Source organism: Crocuta crocuta, unplaced genomic scaffold (assembly GCF_008692635.1).
Source record: "Crocuta crocuta isolate KB4526 unplaced genomic scaffold, BGI_CrCroc_1.0 scaffold204, whole genome shotgun sequence".
NCBI lineage: Eukaryota > Metazoa > Chordata > Mammalia > Carnivora > Hyaenidae > Crocuta > Crocuta crocuta.
Window position 1 is genome coordinate 1,527,405 of NW_027529603.1, and position 17,869 is coordinate 1,545,273.

General features: G+C 37.7%; 1 protein-coding gene across 2 annotated transcripts in view; it reads right to left on the reverse strand.

Moving 5' to 3' along the window:
• The window catches only part of KIF24 (kinesin family member 24), a 73,765-nt gene that overhangs the window by 31,410 nt on the left and 24,486 nt on the right, over positions 1 to 17,869 (reverse strand). For both annotated transcript variants that reach the window (XM_077761889.1, XM_077761888.1), the window contains exons 2-5: positions 15,808 to 16,455; positions 10,022 to 10,211; positions 5,176 to 5,273; positions 952 to 1,167 (exon numbers count right to left, since the gene is read on the reverse strand). In XM_077761889.1, coding sequence (XP_077618015.1) covers positions 952 to 1,167; positions 5,176 to 5,273; positions 10,022 to 10,211; positions 15,808 to 16,430 — 1,127 coding nt within the window. In that variant the 5' untranslated portion in view covers positions 16,431 to 16,455. The remainder of the gene's footprint in view (positions 1 to 951; positions 1,168 to 5,175; positions 5,274 to 10,021; positions 10,212 to 15,807; positions 16,456 to 17,869) is intronic.

Here is a 17,869-nt window from a genome sequence, read left to right on the forward strand (position 1 = left end):
AGCATGGGGGCCTGCCCTATCACGCTCTCTCCACTGGACTCAGCTGCTCTTCTAGCCCAACCTCCGTTCCAGTGCTCGCCTGGAATTTGCACATCCTTTTGGACAGCTCTGTAGGGGCTTGGATACCTTTGCTAGGGGCTAGTTTCTGTCACTGACTTGGCTTCCCTAGCCTTCCACCATGCTCTGCCCCAACTCCATTCTCTCCATTAGTGGCTGCTCCCAATACGTCACAGGTCTGGTTAATTCCGTATGACACCCTTTCATCCTTCCACCTCCCCTATTCCATCTCTCCTCAGTCTCCCAGTCAGTCGGTACCTTCATGACTTCATTGTTTCCTGCTCAGTTAAAGTCAGCTGTTTCAACCTAAACAAAACTTTAGGCCAGAAAAATACAATAGGGATTTAAAGTCAGAGTTATTGAATCCATTTCTAAATTACTGTATCATGTTGCAAGGGCAACAGTTTAAGACTTACAAGAGCTAAAAAAAATCTAACGTGAAGAAGAGAGATGTATTTCTTTAACTGATCTCAGAAAACTATCAAGTTTAACCTAAGATTTCTGAGAGGAAAAAAAATAACAGAAAGCAGGAAATATTATTTATAGTTCTTCCAGTGTAATAATAAGCACAAGAATGGGAAGGCATTTAAGGACATGTTGATATCCTGACTTCCTGAAATCATCACCCTTTTCACAGATCAAAGTAAAAGGGATAGTCTTTTGATGAACATAAGGATATAGATCACTTTAAAAAAATACTAATGGAAAGTTAATTTGCATTTTTCTCCAGTCGAACTGATTTAAAAAATATTCATCTAATTCAGGAAACTCATCTCACAAAAGGGCACTAATATAACAAGGCCTTGCATTATATCCCATGATTCAGCAATTCTGTGGGACCCTGGCTTAAAACAATGATGAACAGATTTGTAGTTTCCCACTCATAACCAGTACCTTTTTCTTCTATTTAAGAGGTCATAAAGCTGTCCACAGTAGATTTCATAGAAGCTGATCCACACAAAGAGGTGCCTTCTTGGCTGGGACACTTCTAGTTGCCTGAAGATATCTTTGGCAGCCAGAGCATAGAGTCCTGGGTTCTGATGAGTTCCTATCATGGTGTAGGTCTTCCCAGCACCTGTCTGTCCATATGCGAAGCAAGTGGCATTCCCTCTAGGGGGGAACAATCATTTGTATAACATATATACTAAGAGAAATGTTCATCTACACACAGATTTTTCATGACCAAAGTCAGGTAGAAATAGAGTCCTGTTTATAGCTGATAAAATTCAGCTATAAGCATACAATCCTTTAGGGAGACTAGAACTTTACATTATAAAAATATAGGAAGAGGAAAAAACATGAGGTTTTTTAATGGGAATTTTTTGTGGAACTGGTTATGCCATAAGACAACTCTGGAAGATAAGGAAACAAGGACCCATGCTAGATGCCCCAGAGAATCTAGGAGAAGATGATTTTGTCTTAATCAGAAAAGGTTTGATGAAAGAATAAGAATTAAATACAAAAATAATAGAAGACCATATGATGAACAAGGTGGTAGCGACTAATATAAATATTAATGAAGTTTAGGGGTGAAATCAGTGTAAGCAAGATATTTGAGAAAGGACTCACAGAAGGGTTTTTCTAAGAGCCTCAGTTTTCACTTTCATTAATAAATTAATTAGTTATTTGATTTCTATCTAAGATCCCTTCTAGCCCTGACACCATGTGGCTCTAAGTGAGAATCACTCTTCTTGCATGTGGGTGGGTATGTGTGTGGGTACGAATGTGAAGAACTGGAGAATGAAAGGTGCAGAGGAGAGTTGGGAGACTACTCTGCCGATCACTGCATGTTTTTGGAGGAGCTAGAGGCCAAGGTTATCTGAGTATTGGAGACTCAACTATGTAGTACAGAGTAGGAAGTGAACATGTTAAGTAATAAGCAGCTATTGCAGACTCTTGAACAGGAAATTGCATGGATTAATGACAAAAGTAGCTACCTGCATTAAGAAAAAAATGTCTGTGTATAGACACAGAAGTAGGGGAATATTGGAAGTGGGCAGAGAGAAGAATATGAAGAAAGGGGCCTGAAGCCAGAAAGAACCCCAAAAACAAGTAATAGGACAAAAGCAAAGGAACCATGGAAGTGTGAGAATCAAGAGATGACAGCTAATCAGATTTAAGATGTTTGAGCAAAGACCAGTTAACTCTTTGTCTTTTGAATCCAGGCTCCCAGCATTGTGGGCACTTGCATACCCTGCCAGGGGCACAGCTAGGAAAGGATTAAAGGAGGAAAATGTAAACACATCACAGAGGATTTAACAGAATGAGGGGCACCTGGGTGGCTCAGTGGGTTGAGCGGCTGACTCTTGATTTCTGTTGAAGTCATCCCAGGATCCTGGGATCAAGCCCTGTGCTGGGGTCTACACTGAGCATGGAACCTACTTAAGATTTTCTCTCTCTCTCTCTCTCTCTCTCTCTCTTTCTCTCTCTCTCTCTCCCCCCCCCACTCATGCTCTCTCTAAAATATAAAATGACTTGGCAAAATGAGAGTAAAGACTAATATCTACCTTATCTTCTGAACATTTTAGTGATGATCTTTTCGAAAAACAACAATATGGGCATGAAAAAATCTCTCATTACGCTTGGCAGAATGGATGCACTTAACCTGTACCTCTCTTATTTTTTAACTGGTAGTGCCCTAACATTCAAATTCTAACTTTAGAAATTTGCCCTCTTAAAAAATACTCCCTAAGATACATAAGAAATCCAACCTGAAAGGTATTTCCTTTTTTCTTTTTTTTTAATTTTTTTTTTTAATGTTTTATTTATTTCTAGGAGAGAGAGAGAGAGAGACAGTTTGAGCAGGGGAGGGTCAGAGAGAGAGGGAGTCACAGACTGAAACAGGCTCCAGGCTCTGAGCTGGCAGTCAGCACAGAGCCTGACGCGGGGCTCGAACCCACGAACCGCGAGATCATGACCTAAGCGAAAGTCGGACGCTTAACCGACTAAGCCACCCAGGCGCCCCAGGTATTTCCTTTTTTCAGCCTGCTCAGAATTAAAAAAAATTTAATGACTTCTATGAAACAACAATAAAAAGAAAACAGGCAAACAAATGTGGGGGCAAATGAAGGTATCTGAATGGCTTCTCAATAAGCACATGAAAAGATTCTCAGTATCATTAGGCATTTTGGAAACTCAGATTCAAAGCACAATGAGATAAAGTTACATACCCATTAGCTTGGCTAAAATAAAGAAGACTGACAATACCAAATACGATGAGGATGTAGAAATGCAATTCACACACTCTGCTCTTGGGAATATAAAATGATGTGAGGAAAAGTGTTTGACACTTTCTTATAAACACACACGTATCCTAAGACCCAGAAATTCCATTTCTAGGTTTCACCCAAGATGAATGAAAACATGTCCAAGAACCAAAGACTTGTACAAGAATGTTCATATAGCTTTACTCACAAGAGTCCAAAACTGAAAACCCCCCAAATGTCCAACAACAGGAGAATGGACAAATTGTGGTATATTCATAGAAAGGAATATTACTCAATAATAAAACTCCAGATACATGTACTAATATCAAAAAACAATATGCTGAGCCAAAGAAGCCAAGCATAAAAGTACATGGGAATAATTCTATTCCTGTGACATTCTAGAAAAGGCAAAACGAATCTATAGTGACAGAAAGCAGGTCACTGGTTATATAAGACCTGGGGGTGGAGGTGGAGATTAACCAAAAGGGGACACAAGAGAACTTTCTGGGGTAATGGAAATGTTCTGTATCTTGTTCAAGGTATTGGTTATTTGGATATATGCAACTACTAAAACTCATCAAACTTGAATACTTCTTAAGATCTGAGAATCTAACTGTATGTGAATTATACTTCACTATTTTTAAAGTTATAAAAATCATTTTTTAGGGGCACCTGGGTGGCTCAGTCGGACAGGTATCTGACTTCGGCTCAGGTCATGATCTCGCGGTTCCTGGGTTTGAGCCCCGCATCGGGCTTTGTGCTGACTGCAAGCTCAGAGCCTGGAGCCTGTTTCAGATTCTGTGCCTCCCTCTCTCTCTGACCCTCCCCTGCTCATGCTGCTTCTCTGTCTCTCTCTCTCAGAAATAAATAAGACATTAAAATTTTTTAAAAATATTTCTTAAAAAGTCAAGGGGCACCTGGGTGGCTCAGTCGGTTAAGCGTCCAACTTCAGCTTGGGTCATGATCTCATGGTTCATGGGTTTGAGCCCCACTTTGGGCTCTGTGCTGACAGCTTGGAGCCTGCTTCAGATTCTGTGTTTCCCTCTCTCTTTGCCCTTCTCCTGCTTGCACTCTCTCTTCTGTCTCTCAAACGTGAATAAATGTTAAAACAAAAAAATTTTTTTAAGTCAAAATACTCTGGGGCACCTAGGGGCTAGGTCGGTTAAGTGTCGGACTCTTGGTTTTGGTTCAGGTCATAATCTCATCATTTGTGAGTTCAAGCCCCACATCAGGCTCCATGCTGGCAGTGTGGAGCCTGCTTAGGATTCTCTCTCTCCCACTCTCTCTGCCCCTCCCCAGCTTGTGTGCACTTTCTCTCTCACTCTCTCAAAACAAACAAAAGAAACCTTAAAAGAGGTCAACTCATTTAAAATATAAATAAATAAAATTAAGAAGTCAAAATACTCTGGAATCAGTGATTATAGCAGACTGTTTGGCATTTTCTATCTATACATGCCTATATTCCGAATATACAACAGAGCTCTCTAATGCCTTTTCTATCCCATTTATATGTTTATTAAGTGTGAATAATTATTTCAATAATTTAAAAAAATACATCTATAAAGAACAGATATTCACTTATCTATCCCACTCCAATGAAAAAGGTAACTGAACCATATAGCCAGAATACATAATTCCTATTATCAAAAGTTCAAACTAGAACCTCTTAAACCTTTTTATTCTGAGGACTTTGATAAAATTATATTGTTGAAACTTACATTTTTGCTGAAAATTTCTGAATGCTTGGTAAATCCTATAGAGACAAGCCACTCTTTAGCAGAGTCTAAATTCATCAAATTAGGACACAAATTCATGTTTAATTCAAAAACTGAAAAATGTAAGTGATGTTTATAAAGAAATAGGATTATGGAAAATAGAAAATACGAAGAGAAACAAATAATTACTATCATACCCATTGAAAATATGCTGAATGAGTGGGTGAGTAGTCTTCATGTACACATCCCGATTGGTGCATGCTTCACCAAAGACTTCATCAAAATAAAAAACATGCTGAAAAAGAAATGTGATGTTTATACAGACATTTTCTGGATTTTCTTCACCATGATTCTAGGTAACACATAAAAAAGCACGAATATTTTTTTTTTTTAACTAACTACGGACTATGACAAATTTAGAGATAAATAAGCAATCAATAACTGTCAAATGACAGGGCCTTCTTTTACTTGAGATCTCTGTAGACATGTCCTTATAATGTAAAAACTAAGGCACCCAATTTTTTGTTCTCTCTTAAGTGAAGTAAACTGATGAGCATAAGAGTGAGCCAATCCTCCTTAGGTCCAGGAGAACTGAATTCTATGGGGATTATCCTCACAGTCCAGGTAGGCCCGGCATATTTGAAATTTGGGGGAATTCTAGAGGAAGGTTTCCATTTCACAGATTATATAGCTGAGGTTTTAATTCCATAAACAGGTATTGCTCAGCTGGTAACATGTACAACTGCAGTAGGCACTTCAAAGGGCCCAAAGATATTGATATTATGCTACCATTATCCCACCCCACCACCTAACGGTGTGAATCCAGACAAGTACACACGTAACTCTAAGCTAGAAAAAATGTGAGAGATAAAGGGCATGTAGAATTCAAAAGAAAAACATATTCCTTCTAATTAGAAAAGAGATTATGAAAAAGGTTGTACACAGAAAGGGCTATGGGGGAAGAAGAGGAATTTGAGAGAAGAGATGGGGCAGGGGAGACAGTCCAGGTACAGGGAAAACATGAGCAAATAGTCAAAGCAGGAAAACACAAGGAACATTTAGGGAACAGGGAAGATTCAATGTTGAAATATAGGGTTTAGTAGGTATAAAGGTGAAATAGAAGGCTAGAATAATGAGTTAGGACTATGTTGTATGGGTATTGGGACACTAGCCTTAAAGTCAGAATGTTCATATATAATTTAGCAAATAGTGGGAAGCCCAAAAATTTTGCAAAGGGAAGGGATGATCAGAACGATTTTACTGGAAGACTAACCTTGCTTCACACTGTGAATGGACTAAGAACAGGGACACGGGTAATCCAGTGGTGAGGTAAGATAGGTCTAAATTAGATGATGTCAATAAAAATAAAGAGAAGACAGATACATGAGAAATTTGGCAACTGCCTGGATTTGGTGGGGAGAGAAAGTAGTCCAAGATGATCTCCAAATGAAAAACCATGATAATCTGGAAAAGGATAGACGACCCTATGAAAATGGGTCTGGAAAGCATTAATACAGCAGCCATAATCACTTGCAAAATTTAGAGGCTTATTATGTTGGCAGGCCAGCCATCTCTGAGTAAAAGTCCTAATCTCAAGCCTAACTGTAGTGTAATAATGGCAGTCCATATACAACAAGGGGGACATGAGGCCCTATCTTCTGCTACCTCTTGGGCCTGCTCTAAATATCCAGTTAAGGAAAAATTGCATGGGAAAAACCCAGCAAGGTAAATTGGGCCAATTTATTGTAGGTCACTCTACCTATGTTTGATTCTGTTTTGTGTGCCATTACATTAGAATGGAAATTTGTTAGGTCACCTGAGGAGAAATTGGGGCCACAAAGATGAATTTATCAGTTAGAAAGTATCTCCAAAAGTTAGGAGGTGAGAAAATAAGGAATCTGTGTAGCATGATAAAGAAATCTGTGAACATTTAGTGACATAAAATATGTGATGTTTTTAAGAATAAAATATCTCTAACTGTTGAATCTGGGTGATAGGCACATAGGGGTTCATTATACTTTTGAATAAACTTAAAAATGGCAATAATAAAAAGTAAAATATATTTCTAAAATATATTTTTTGGTATTTCTCAGGAAAGTAAGAAACAAGTGAAAACAAGTAAATGTGGGAGTTTTTAAAATTTTTCTTTTGCTTCATTGAATATATGGCTATTCTTCGTTTCCTTCTATAAGTGTTCATGAATAACTTTAGCTCCTGAGTAAACACCTTAGAAAACATTTATTGATTAAAGCCATTAGTATCTTTCCTTCCAAGAGGATTTACATATTGATTTTTCCAGTACTTCTGTAAGTATCCTTAATGAAAGATACATGAACATACAAAATTATTCTAATTAACATATATATAATTATATATATAATAATATGTTATATATTTAATTATATGTTAATTATAATCATGCTATTATATAATAAGTGCTAGTACAACATATAAATACATATATAATCCATAATGCCCTTTGCATCACAGATAATTTCATTTGGTCACACTTTATCAATTAGGTTGGATTAATACTTACTTTGGCCTTGGTATGATCAGAGTTCCATAATTTATTTTTTAAATAAGTTTTTTCAGATTATAAAAGTAATATGTATTTATAGAATATCTCTGGAAAGATAGGACAAGTAATAGTGGTTGCCTGCACGGAAGAAATGGGATTAGCAGGACACTTCACTGCATACCTTTTTGTAGGTTTTGATTTTGAAATAGGTGACTCTATCTTACTCAAAAGTTTTTACTTTTTATATAAAAGTAACACGCTGATTATAGAAAACCTTAAAACATGGAAAATAACAGAGAACAAATTACCTATATATCTAACGGCACAAAAAGCCACTATTGACTTTTTGATATATTTCAGTATCATCTCTTTTTACTATATACATTTAAGAAATTGGAATGAGACATATACAAATTTGTTTCCTTGTCCTTTGACACGTTATATTGATACAAAATTTAATGGTAAGACAGCACACTACATGTATATAATCATACATACTAAGTAACAAAAGATTTGAAAGGATAGGATATTTAATTAAATGGATACACAAACCTATTGTTTGAATTCCTAAAGAAGTTTAAAAATAAGACCCAAAGAATCTAGGATCAATATTTATTTGCCATGTGTGTTATGAACCTCCCTTTATTTCTTTCCACTTCTGAAGGAAAGAAAAGGGGGTAAAAGCCCTCCCAATACTTATATTATGGCATTGATAGGTAAAGATTTTGACCTATGAGAGCAAAGGTCCAAAGTTCAAACTGCAGAGAAAGTGCTATGAAAACTATGGGTATTCAATAAGTATTGACTAATGGTAATGACAAAGAAGGAAGGTTATTGTGTTTGGGGATAATGGAAAAATACAAAAGATAAGAGATGCTTCTTTGAGGGAATTACTGTGACAAAAGCATCATTAAGGATGTCTTGGGTAGATGATGACTGGACAGGGCTATTACTATGGTTATAAGTAGGCATGGAACTAGATAACATTATAACAAATTGTTATTTAGACCGTCTTCAAAATAAATATCTCTCACCTAGACCTAATAGATTGTGCATTGATTAGCAGTCAATAAGGCTGTTAAAGTGATTGGGTTGGTTAAACAGTGACCTACTAATTTAGTGCCCATACAAAGACTCAGTGGATTACTTTGAATGTTGCTGTGAAACTCAATTTTGATAACCAAAGAAAAAGATGAACAATGCATATGGAAAAGTGGGGGAAAGTGTTAATTTGACTTCAGTGTTAACATATTTATTTCAGGAGGGTAAAATCTCAGCTGACTAAAGTGAAATGCTAGCACAAGAGATTACTCACCACTTTTTGCTTTCTACCAGTCACTGGGTTTTGAGGCAAGAGAGAGAGAGAAGAATGAATATAACATGAATGTTTAGGGAGGCAGATTCAGAGAAAGAGACCCGAATCCCAAATCTTAACATCTGGTGGATTATCCTCTGTTTTATTTACAATTGCGTCATCATTTTAAGAGTACCTAAATTATGGTGTCTTCCATCTATGGGTTTGCTGCTTCCATAGGAGACTGAAGAATTACTACAAGGGAGTATCTAACTACTTTAAGTAAGTTCCCTTCAATACCAAACCTTTCTCCTTGGACTCCTTGTAACCCTTCTGGCACGGAGTGAGTATTTTTTATGTGTCTACTAGTATTTCATTTAAATCCTTTTAAGTTATATGTAAAAATCTTATCCCTGGATTACATTTACTCACTCTATAATCTAACCTACACCAAGTGGTCTGCTCAAGAGTCCAATTTCCACCAAGTTCAATCCTAACACAAAGACAGTTGAGAATTGAAATAAGCAGTTGAGTGGCAATCTGGAACCTTGTTGCTCAAAAACATATCCTCCATCATTAAACTCCAGACACACTCAGCAGAATAAGTTCACATTGTGAGACACAGGCAAGACTTGAGACTGACTATGCAATCATCTCAGAGTCACTCTGGGGCATACCTCAGTGACCTGTCCTATCTACCACCAATTCATTACATTCTTTTTATCTCCTCAGGCCCGACTTTTTGCCAAACAGGTATAATTAAATTCACATAAAAGGTGTTAAGTGAATGTATGATGGAACTCTATTGATCTGGAGTGCAGAAATTATGTTATTGTTCCCCCCACTGCACTACAATTTTTTTTTTTTAATGAAAGCCCAGGGTATTAATGATTTACATCAAGAATGAATGCAGGGCACCAGGATGGCTCAGTCAACTGAGTGTCCGACTCTTGACTTCGGCTCAGGTCATGATCTTAGGGTTTTTGAGTTTGAGCCCCACATCAGGCTCTGCATGGGCAATGTGGAGCCTGCCTGGGATTCTTTGTCTCTCCCTCTCCCTGCCCTTTCCCTGCTCTCTCTCCCTCTCTCAAAATAAAAAAAAAATAAATGAATGCCAATACCCAAAGCAAAAACTGGATTTTAGAATTCGCATGCTGCTATTCAAATAAAAGCAACAAATTGACACACTTGATAATATTAGTTCCAAACACAAAAGAAAGCATCATACCTGCAGAATATATTGTGTGAGGTCAACTGCTTCTTTCTTCTCGTGAACAAGTAGAGTTTCTTTGTCTTCTACAGTAATAATATTAATTTCTCCACGACGTACCTCCCTCATGCCCAGAGGGCGTTTTCGAACACAAACTCTGATTTTCTCCATCTCAGTCCAAGGATTCTCTTTCTCTGAGGTGTTCTGTCTAATATATATTTATAAGTGGGCTTTAATTTTTAGTAATAGGATGACTACTTAAGAGGTCAAAGTATGAGCACATTTTGTTATTTTGTATATACATTACCCCTAATATATATACACGCCATGTTTGTGTGTGTGTGTATATGTATATATACACACATCATACATATATATATATATTTTTTTTTTTTTAAACCTTTCTCAGGTTAAAAACTATTTTTTTTAGATTTTTAATGTTTATTTTTCAGAGAGAGAGAGAGAAAGCATGAGTGGGGGAAGGGCTGAGAGAGAGGGGGGCACAGAATCTGAAGCAGGGTCCAGGCTCTGAGCTGTCAGCACAGAGCCTGACGCAGGGCTCGAACTCACAGACCCCAAGGTCATGACCTGAGTCAAAGTCGGATGCTTAACCACTGAGCCACCCAGGCACCCCGTCACTTATATATATAACATTATACGGGGTGCCTGGATGGCTTAGTGGGTTAAGCAGCCAACTCTTGGTTTCAATCAGGTCATGATCTCATAATTTGTGAGTTCGAGCCCCACTTTAAGCTCTGTACTCAAAGCATGAAACCTGCTTCAAATCCTGTCTCCCTCTCTCTGCCCCCCCCCAACAAATAAATTTTAAAAATACGTGTAATTTTATACATACTATATGTATAGAAAGTTTTTATTAATTAAATCCTCCTGAATTTTGTAACCCTAACTCAAGGAGTATTTCATCATCTCTATCCTAGAGACAGGATACTATCTCTATCCTTACTCCACCCCATCCTTTGTCCTGCCAAAAACAAACAACAAAAAGCCCCAAAACCTTGAGAGTTGCTATAGCTCTAAGACTTGTGTTTTGGGCTTCCAGATGTGGTCTTCCAAGAACTTCTAATGACGGATGTTCTTTATGTGTCCCCAGATCAGTCCGGTTAATCCTCAAAATCAAACACAGTATGTTGCTACCAACCCTCCAAGGCCTTTATGAGACCTAAACCCATGTCTCTTATTTCCTCTCAATCCAATTCTTCTTACACATTTTTTTTTAATCATACCTGGGTTTACTAAATACCTTGAATTAGGTAGTATGTTTCAATGTACTTTTTCTCTGTTCCTCCCAGGTATATTCTAGACCTTCCTTTGTCTTGCTCTCTTACTTCCTCTTTTTGTCCATCTGATATGTATTTGTTTGTTAGAACACAATTTTTAGGATAATTTTTGTTAGGACAGTTTTATGACTGGTGCTACCCACCCCTATCACCCTTCTATTCAGACACATTTCTTTTCTGGCTCTGGCTTCAGTGAACATATCAACCTTAACAGCTAGAATATTTGATGAAATACTCCTTGAGTTAGGGATACAAAATTCATCATTTTACTTGCTGAGACTAATTGGGGAATATATGCATATCTCTTAGAACTGACCATTCACCTGTATAGAAATTCCTCTTAACCTAAGTAACAATAGAACTCTTGAAAGCAGTTTACCAGAATCAATGCCTTTGTTCTATATACTTAGAATGTGTAGGCAAGACAAATTATTCCCTTCCTTTATACTTTAGAATTTAATTAATAGCTCCTAAGAAGCCTTTTATAATTGATTTTACACAGGATATTTCACTATATAATTGTTTCATATCAATTTCAATTTTTTGAGCCCTCCAACTGGCTGGAAAATTATTTTTTTTGTCAGGATCTAAATTAATAAAAAGGAACAAATAAAATTTCTAATATTGTGCATAAAGGACTGCTCCAGGCTTTTAACCAACATAGAGCAGACTTCTAAAACTGTACCATTTGGGGGCACATGAGTGGCTCATTCAGTTGAGTGACTGACTCTTGGTTTTGGCTCCTGTCATGATCTCACAGCCCCGCATCAGGCTCTGAGCTGACAGCACTGAGCCTGCTTGGGATTCTCTTTCTCCCTCTCTCTTTGCCCCTCTGTCACTTGTGCTCTCTCAAAATAAACAAACTTAAAGTAAAATAAAATAAAATAATATAAAATAGAACAAAAATGTGCCATTTTGAGATTAAGTGTGGCAAAATCCTGACAATTAAAAGTGGACGATGGGCATATGGGGGATTCATTGTTCTGTTCTCCCGTCTTCTGCATACGTTCAATTTTTCTTTACAAGAAAAAAATTTTAGTGCATTATTTTAACAAGGGCTTTCTGTCAAAAGGGCCTGTTGTTGGGGAGTATTAAAAGCCAAATCATAGAAAGCTAATCAAGAGGGACAGAAAATGTCTTTTTCAAAACTGACTAGGGATTCTAGATGGGTCATGTGGTCAAAAGGACTGTAGTTTTCAAGTTCAAGGGGCAAGAACAAATGACTGCTTTTCTAAAAGGCTCTGTGTTTTTTGTTTTTTTTTTAATGTTTATTTGTTTTTGAGAGAGAGACAGACAGACAGAGCTCAAGCAGGGGAGGGGTAGAGAGAAAGAGAGGGAGACACAGAATTCAAAGCAGGTTCCAGGCTCTGAGCCGTCAGCACAGAGCCCAATGCAGGGCTTGAACTCATGAAATGTGAGATCATGACCTGAGCCAAAGTCGGATGCTCAACTGAGCCACCCATGCACCCCTAAAAGGCTCTGGTTTTAATGTCCAGTGTTCCCTAGAAGAAATAAGCTGTATCTGTCTGACATGAAAAGAGTTCAGGTAGCTGGAGTTAGGTCTATTTAAAATTTTAAATAAGTCGGGACAACTAGTTCTCTAAATGCATTAGACTTTTATTAAAATTCTGAGACCAGGGGCACCTGGGTGGCTCAGTTGGTTTAGCATCCGACTTTTGATCTTGGATCAGGTCAGGTCAAGATCTCACAGTTCATGAGTTCGATCCCTGCATCAGGCTCTATGCTAACAGTACAGGGCCTGCTTGGGATTCTCTTTCTCCCTCTCTTTCTCTGTCCCTCCTCCAAGTGCACACTTTTCTCTCTCACTCTCAAAATAAATAAATAAGCGTAAAAAAAATCCGAGACCAGTAATTTATTCTGAGCTTACTTGACCTGACGCACCTGAAGAGAATGCTCTTTGGACAAGATGACTCCTAACAGCAAGCCTTAAGTTTGTGACAGTTTCTCAGGGTTCTAAAACCCTGACCTCCACTTAGAAACATTTGGATGAGAAGACAATATGAAGATTATTGGGGAAAATGTACTTTTTAAAATCTCTACTTCTCTAATATAATAAAGAGTGGGATGAGTAATAAAATGATATAAAAAGTAAGAAAACTCTGGGGCGCCTGGGTGGCTTAGTCAGTTGGGCGTCCGACTTTCACTTAGGTCATGATCTCGCGGTTCGTGGGTTCAAGCCCCGCATCAGGCTCTGTGCTGACGGCTAGCTCAGAGCCTAGAGCCTGTCTTTGGAGTCTGTGTCTCCCCTTCTCTGACCCTGCTCACGCTGTCTGTCTCTCTCTCTCTCAAAAATAAACAATACATCAAAAATTAAAAAAAAAAAAAAAGAAAGAAAGAAAGAAAGCTCAATGGTATAGCTTTTGCTCTGGGTCTGTCATGTATAAACCTCTATAAGAGCACTTATCTCCCTGTATGGTTATCTTCCAACTCACCCTGACCCCTACGAGTCTCACAGCCTCCATATATCCCAATTATCTTCATATCTAGAATCAGGCCTGGAAGAGATGGTACTTAATATGTGCCAAATAAATGAAATAGCATATTTAAACTAAAATATTCATTTTGTCCAAATAATGCAAAGCAGTATCTTTATTTATAAATAATTCCAATTTAGATCTTTATGTATGCTCAAAAAACGACTGCAACATTCAAGAAAATATCTGTTCTTTCACCACAGAGCTAACCAATAGGGCAGCAATAATCCTGGCTTTGATAGTCATGGAACAATCTAGTTCTCTAACAATTAAAAGAAAAGAGGAATGCCTGGGTGGCTCCATCAGTTAAGTGTGGACTCTTGGTTTCGGCTCAGGTAATGATCTCACAGTTTGTGAAATAGAGCCCTGCACCGGGCTCCATGCTGAGTGTGGAGCCTGGTTGGGATTCTCTCTCCCTCACTCTCTGTCCCTCCCCTGCTTGTGCATACACACATGTGCATGCAAGTTCTCTCTCTCAAAATAAACCTTAAAAATAATTACAAAAAAGAGTTCTATGTTACTCTGTGCGCTGCTAAACCAAATAAAGTTTTCAGAAACACTATAAAATTCACTATGTATTTCAAATTACTAAAAGTACTTTCACCTGTAAAATTGGGTCTATTTTCTGAATAAAAGAACTGGTTGGTTATGAGATCCTCTGAAACCTTAGCCAATATAAGGCCAGGTGTAAATATATACCTTGTTTTTTAGGTATGAATAATCACTTTTTTAAAATGTGGCTAAAGAATGAATTTTGTTGGGGCGCCTAGGTGGCTCAATCAGTTGGGCGTCTGACTTTGGCTTGTGTATGATGTCACCATTTCACGGGTTCGAGCCCTTTGTCAGGCTCTGTGCTGACAGCTCAGAGCCCGGAGCCTGCTTTAGATTTTGTGTCTCCCTGTCTCTCTGCTCCTCCCCAACTCTCACTCTCTCTTCAAAATAAATAAACATTTAAAAAAGTGTATTTTCTTTCTCTATAACTCACCATGTGTAACTTTTACAGTAACAAAACAACCAATTCATGTTATTTTTAAAAGAACAGGTTCTTGGGGTGCCTGGGTGGCTCAGTTGGTTAAGCTTCCGGCTTTGACTCAGGTCATGGTCTCACGGTTCGTGGGTTCGAGCCTCACGTCGGGCTCTGTGCTGAAAGCTAGCCCTGAGCCTGGAGCTTGCTTCATGTTCTGTGTCTCCCTCTCTCTCTGACCCTCCCCTGCTCACACTGTCTCTCTCTCTCAGAAATAAATTAAAAACATTAAAAAAAAAAAAAAAAGAACAGGTTCTATTATACCAATGCTGGTATTGGGAATTATTCAATATTTTAACTCTTAGGGACATTATTTCAACATTTAACTTAAATCACTATGTGAAAAATAACTTATTGCCACCTTATTGCCTCTCAGAGTCTCAACTACATCAAAAGTGTCTTACTCTTTTGTAATCACCAAAATCATATATCCTTCCATGGCTGGAACTGAAGAAAGCACTCAAAATCAGGACCATATTTCAATGTGTGTAGGTGAGCTAACTGCACCTGAGATCTACTTAATCCAACTACATGCTATTTATTTTTAACTAAGCTTTAGGTCTCTTGGTTAAAGTGAATTTGATAGCCTTAAAAAAAAATCCTGTGGAATACACACACACCCACACACATACCCACACACTTTTTCCATCGTAGAATGCTAGTTAACTATTTTACCTTCAAGGATGCACTAGATGTATCATGCTACACTATAATAAATAATAGAAATAGGTCTGCTAATGGAATAATGGCAGATCCTGGCAAGTAGCAGCTGTTTGACATACATGAACAGTATCATTTTTCTCCCATCTGTAAAGTCTTAATTCCTCATGAACTTCCTCCCATCAAGGTACTTCTATTATTACTGCAGAAGCTGTTCACTAGAACTTTCTATAAATAAGGAGCAGTTGCTCTCAGTCATGGAGAGGCTTGCCCTTGCCTGAGGCTATGCTCTCCCCCACCCCTCAAAAAAAAATGATAAATTATTACCTGATACAGGACTGAGGGATTCCATAGTTATACCCTGAAACATGAGAGACTCTTTGAGTAATGGGAATATCATAATTCCCCAGTATTGGAGAAAAGTGATTTGATGAAAAGAGTGAAGTGTTAGTTTCTGTTTGCACATAGGAACCAGCAGCTGTGGCGTTCTGAATTCTCGTTTTTGTGTGGTGCTGGGAATCATCCGGCAGCATGTGGTCCAGCACTTTTAGGTAACTAGACTTCTGTTTGTTTGTAGAAGAATCTGATAAACTGCACATTTCAAACCCATTGTTGCTGGTACTTCTGCCTTTGTTGTCAGCAGGAGAATCAAAATGCAGTTGCCTGCGAGGGCCAGATCTGGATTCCTGAGGCTTAATATACAGGCTGTTTGTCTCAAGAGGATGCTCTGGGCTACTGACTGCTTTATCTTCTTCCTGCATAATCTTAATGATTTTGATAAGTTGGAAGAGACGTTTGCGGTCGTTCATGTCATGGACTCCCAATTTGGAATAGTCCTTCATTGTAACCTTGGCCAATTCATCTATTTTCTGAAGGCCAAGGGCAGTAAAATGAGGATAATACCGTGCAAGTTCAGCTTCACAAAGACATTCATACAACCAAGATGTCATTTTTGTGAATGAGTTTCTGTAACTTCTGAAGAGGAAAAAAAAAAAAAGCCATTTACTTGAAATATTCCCTTCAAAAATGAAAATCCTAAAACATACAGAAAAATCCATTCTAACATACCAAGCTTTCAATAAATATAAATTTTCTCCTGAAATAATTAAACAACATAATGCACAAGCAAAGACGTTTATGATGCATTTGTAGTAACAGATGTAATTTGTTCATCAAAAGGAACTTCAATGGTATATATACATAAGTCCATACGCACACACACACAAGTCACTTACTTTTTTTCTAGGAGTTCCTTCCGATCTTGCAATGTCTGTCTACTTAACACATGTCACAAACTACTGAAACGTTGTTCCCAGCCACTGATTGTAGCAGGACTAATTTTAGATGTTCAAGTTAATGTCAAAGCATGTTGCACAACTGTTTCCTATGATTAATGAACAAAGGCTAAGAAGCCCTTCAGAATGGAAAGCAGAATTAAATAGCAAACCACAGAGAATTACAAACTAACATACCTCAGAGGAAATCACATTTGTATCTGCTGAGTACTGGTAAAAGTTAGTTGAATAAAGAGGTAAAAACATCATTAATTCAGATTCTAATTCAGGGTCTCAGATCATTTTAAAAGGTAAGTGAAGGTAGGTGGTTATAGATGTTAACTTGTTCAGAATACAAATAAAATAATTTACCTGAGATTTTAAAAATTGGTCAAGATCTTACAGGGGCATCTGGCTGGCTCAGGTGGTAGAGCACATGACTCACGATCTCAGGGTTGTGGGTTCAAGCCCCATGTTGTGTATAGATATTACTTTAAAAAACAATAATTTAAAAATTGAGAAAATCAACATTGCTTAAAAAAATGATTTTATATGGTTGCTGGGACACCTGGCTGGCTCAGTAGGAAGAGCATGTGACTCATGATCTCAGGCTCGTAAATTCATGCCCCACGTTGGGTGTAGGAATTACTAAAAAAAAAAAAAGAAACTTTAAAAAACAGATTTTATATGATAAAACATTAAAATACTTAAAAATTTTTAACACAGAGGTATTTAATTAAATACTAACAATGTGTTTGTTAATAACACATAATCCACATAATCCTGGTATATTACTAAAATCAGGACCCTGAGGAATTCTCCACATCACTGTTAGAGAAACAGAGCTTAGGGCCAGGTAATAAAGGTGATTAATGTACCTTGTATAATTAACTTTGGAGGAAATGCTACTTAGGCTCTGGAAAAGGCCAAAGAAACTAGTAATATATCCTAAACTCATCCTGACCTTTTCCATTTGTGTTAGATTTGGGGGAGTCAGGGGAGGCCACAAATTCTTTGCAGGTCTTTTCACATCAAGAGGCAGTGTCTGGGGTGCCTGGATGGTTCAGTCAGTTAAGGGTCTAACTTCGGCTCAGATCATGATCTCACAGTTCATG